Raw genomic sequence first — 3057 nt, 5'->3', positions numbered from 1 at the left:
TCTACATAACATCCAACTGCGACTAAAACAGGAAGGCTGCTGTGCAGGAGCCACTCTCAACAGGCAGGGAAGGAGCTTGCCAAATAATGCCTGCTAAACAGAGTTCATAATTTTATTTTGCTTGTGCTGCTAAGGTTTGTAAAAAAAAGCCAGCGGATGTTTGCTTATAATGTCTTATATTCAGTACTTATTTATGTTCATACCACATTACTCTTATGGATACGAAAGGAGATTATGCTCTGACTAAACATTATGCTGTATTTAGGACGGTGCAAAATCCAATAGTGAGTGGAGAGACTGTGATTACATATCTACTTTTTCTCCTTTTTCATCTCAAGAAACGGGATGTTTTATCATGTTAGCAGATGATCATCAAGGCATAACATGGTTTGCTCCGCCGTATCTCTGTGTGGTGCAGAACAGTTTCAAGTGGCATTAGCGGTGCGAGTTACTACAACTGCACTTCCAACACGATGAACCACCCACCAGATGGCCGATACGTCACTGTGTCTGCCATGGGAAGTTCTACTCCACATGGGAGCCCGGGCAGAACATGAAACTGTAACTCAAATGAACTATATGCAGTCTGTAGGAGATAGATTATTTGTTCAGCATGTTCAAAGCTGAGTCTCTTTATCATGTGAAACTATGCAAATTATCACAATGTTTGGCAAAAGGGATGTTGCAGGTTCATCGGCGACAACCAAGGATTCATGCTAGGGCAATACGACGTCTTGCACCTGTACGTTGCCTGAAGTACCAGGAATGGCCATTGCTATCTAAACCCTTTTTATATTTAATGATCTGTATACCGTGTTTCCTTCTCTTGATATTCAAAATTTAGCGTATTTTTTTCTATGTTTCTGATACATCGATAATTTGCATGTATATGCTGAAAATGAGTTGGTATGAAGAACAAAAATCTTGAATCAAAATTGATTATGCAAAAGGAAACTTTTTTTCCTATATAACTTGCTTTTCAAACTTCCTTGGATGGTTTATTTGAATCTGTTAAGTCTGTATGTGGTAATTCATTTATAGAATTTCTTAGTGTAAGTAAATTATCATTAGTCCAACTCTGGCTTTTGAGGGTGGTCATGCAAGGGATTTCAATAGTCTGGTTGTGAGTTAGGCCAGTGATGTGGCCAATCAGATGGCAGAAGTGATATATAATAGTTAGTGATACAATGTTTTCTATGGTGCCACTGAATCTGTTTCAACTGCTGGGGCTACAGGGTAAGCATCAAGATAGGATGGGAGCTGGAAAATAAGAATACAATGCCTTTTTCTATTCTCGTGTATCAACCGACACACAGGTGTGTGTGTCTCACTAATGATTACTGCATTAATTTTTCATTTGGCTTTATTCCAAACCATGCCTGTGGAATTTAGATCAATTTTAGCATGACATATTTTTTGATGCAGGAAATGTATTATTCGACAAAAAGGCAACAATTCCTTATCGACCAGGGATATAGTTTCAAGGTTTATTCTCAAGAATTTCTCTAGATATTCGGAATCTTTTTGTCACTTCGGTTTTAGTGATAAATATATATGTTTCCAGGTCATCACTAGCTTGCCGCCACGTGAAGAAGGACCTAACCTGAGTTTTCACACACTCGATGAACAGCTTGACCTTTTAGGCAAAGTGAGTGTTTTCTATACCCATTGTTTGCCAAGTTTCTTGTTGTTTGTACCTGACTGCAATTTCTTTCTGTGCTGCTTCAAAAATAGGTGTTGAGCGCAGGGTATGACATGATTGGTGTTGAGCACTTGGAAGAGGATTCTGATGGCAAGGCTCTCCTGAAGGCACGACGCTCTGCTGGATTAATGAGCGCATTTTCTGGAGCGGCTGGAATGGTCTACATGGAGTACAAGTGCTGCCTCTCTACTTCCATTTCACTTTCGCCTTTATGCTGGGATTCAGTTGTAGTTTGTTTGTTGAATGCTTACTCTTATGTTATCATCCAGCAAGGGCAAGGGAGCCAAGAAGAAGGACCCAGCTAAGAGGCATACATTGTTCAAGAAACACTACACTTAGGGGTTCTGTTGTATGGCATTTGCAAGGAAGCCAGGAACCTATAGCGCGGGATTGGCTTTGTTGGGACATGGTATGGTTAAAGGGGCTCTACTTATTGGACATAATGCATGTCTCACTTTTAGCGCATGAGCCAGATTTCGCGCTAATTGCTTGTCATTAGAGAATTCTACTGGGAACTTTCCTCCAGATTCTTGTGGTGTGCATCTTTTCATTATCTCCAGTTCCGTATCAGAAGGGTCAATTTTGGAGCTTATGAGAGGGAGGGTCAATTTTGGAGCTTATGAGAGGGAGAACAAGGGCATTTATCTTTCATAAAAATGTAAATATTTCATGAGAGGAATGTCCAATGATATTCATTTCAATCTTGCAATTGAGGTTTGAGCCTCGAGAATCAGTCTTGCAGATCAATTGCAACGGTGTGATCAATAGATTGTTTAACGAAAAAACAACTGAAAAGAGCCATAGGAGCAGAGAAGGCTATTTATTTCTCTTCTTAGTTTTGCTATTTTCAGACAAGCTGCTCTTGCGGCAATTGTATGCACACAAAAGGTATTCGTCTCAAACATGAATGTATGCACAAAACAAGTATCATGCATATTGGTATGATGGGAATTATGTCCATTTGCCTTTAGTTTTGTGTCTGTTTTTCTTTATTTCTGGAAGTTGGAAATGTGCTCATGTGCTTGTTGTTTTTCGATTTGGTAGATTTTTCGGAGTTCTTCTGATTAAGACACACTACATAATTTTGATATATATACGACACTGGGATAAATGCATGGCTTCTCATATACAAGGCTGCTAATCCCAGTCTTAAGGTTATTGCATAGCTCTTACAACAAGGAAGCACCCCTTTCCCAAGTATAGGTTCGATATCCAATGACAAAAGTCAAACATAAGGCGTTGTCAACCCATGATGTAGCAAATTATGCAAGCACACGTATATATTTTTATGTACATCAGTGCAATAAATATAAATTGACGGTAAATGAAAATAGTGATTTAATTGTAAAGAAAAG

At 39.0% G+C, this 3057-nt stretch overlaps 1 protein-coding gene across 1 annotated transcript; it reads left to right on the top strand.

Annotated features, from left to right (window-relative positions):
- The first annotated feature begins 1262 nt into the window (after positions 1-1262).
- On the top strand, positions 1263-2065 carry LOC123413465 (general transcription and DNA repair factor IIH helicase subunit XPB1-like). The gene is made up of 5 exons (XM_045106403.1): positions 1263-1316; positions 1426-1485; positions 1565-1648; positions 1735-1877; positions 1972-2065. The coding sequence occupies exons 2-5, from the start codon at positions 1429-1431 to the stop codon at positions 2039-2041; spliced, it is 354 nt and encodes a 117-aa protein (XP_044962338.1). The 5' UTR covers positions 1263-1316; positions 1426-1428; the 3' UTR covers positions 2042-2065.
- The last annotated feature ends 992 nt before the right edge of the window (positions 2066-3057 follow it).

The sequence above is a fragment of the Hordeum vulgare genome, chromosome 7H (assembly GCF_904849725.1).
Source record: "Hordeum vulgare subsp. vulgare chromosome 7H, MorexV3_pseudomolecules_assembly, whole genome shotgun sequence".
Classification (NCBI taxonomy): domain Eukaryota; kingdom Viridiplantae; phylum Streptophyta; class Magnoliopsida; order Poales; family Poaceae; genus Hordeum; species Hordeum vulgare.
This window is presented reverse-complemented; position numbering and strand designations above follow the sequence as displayed.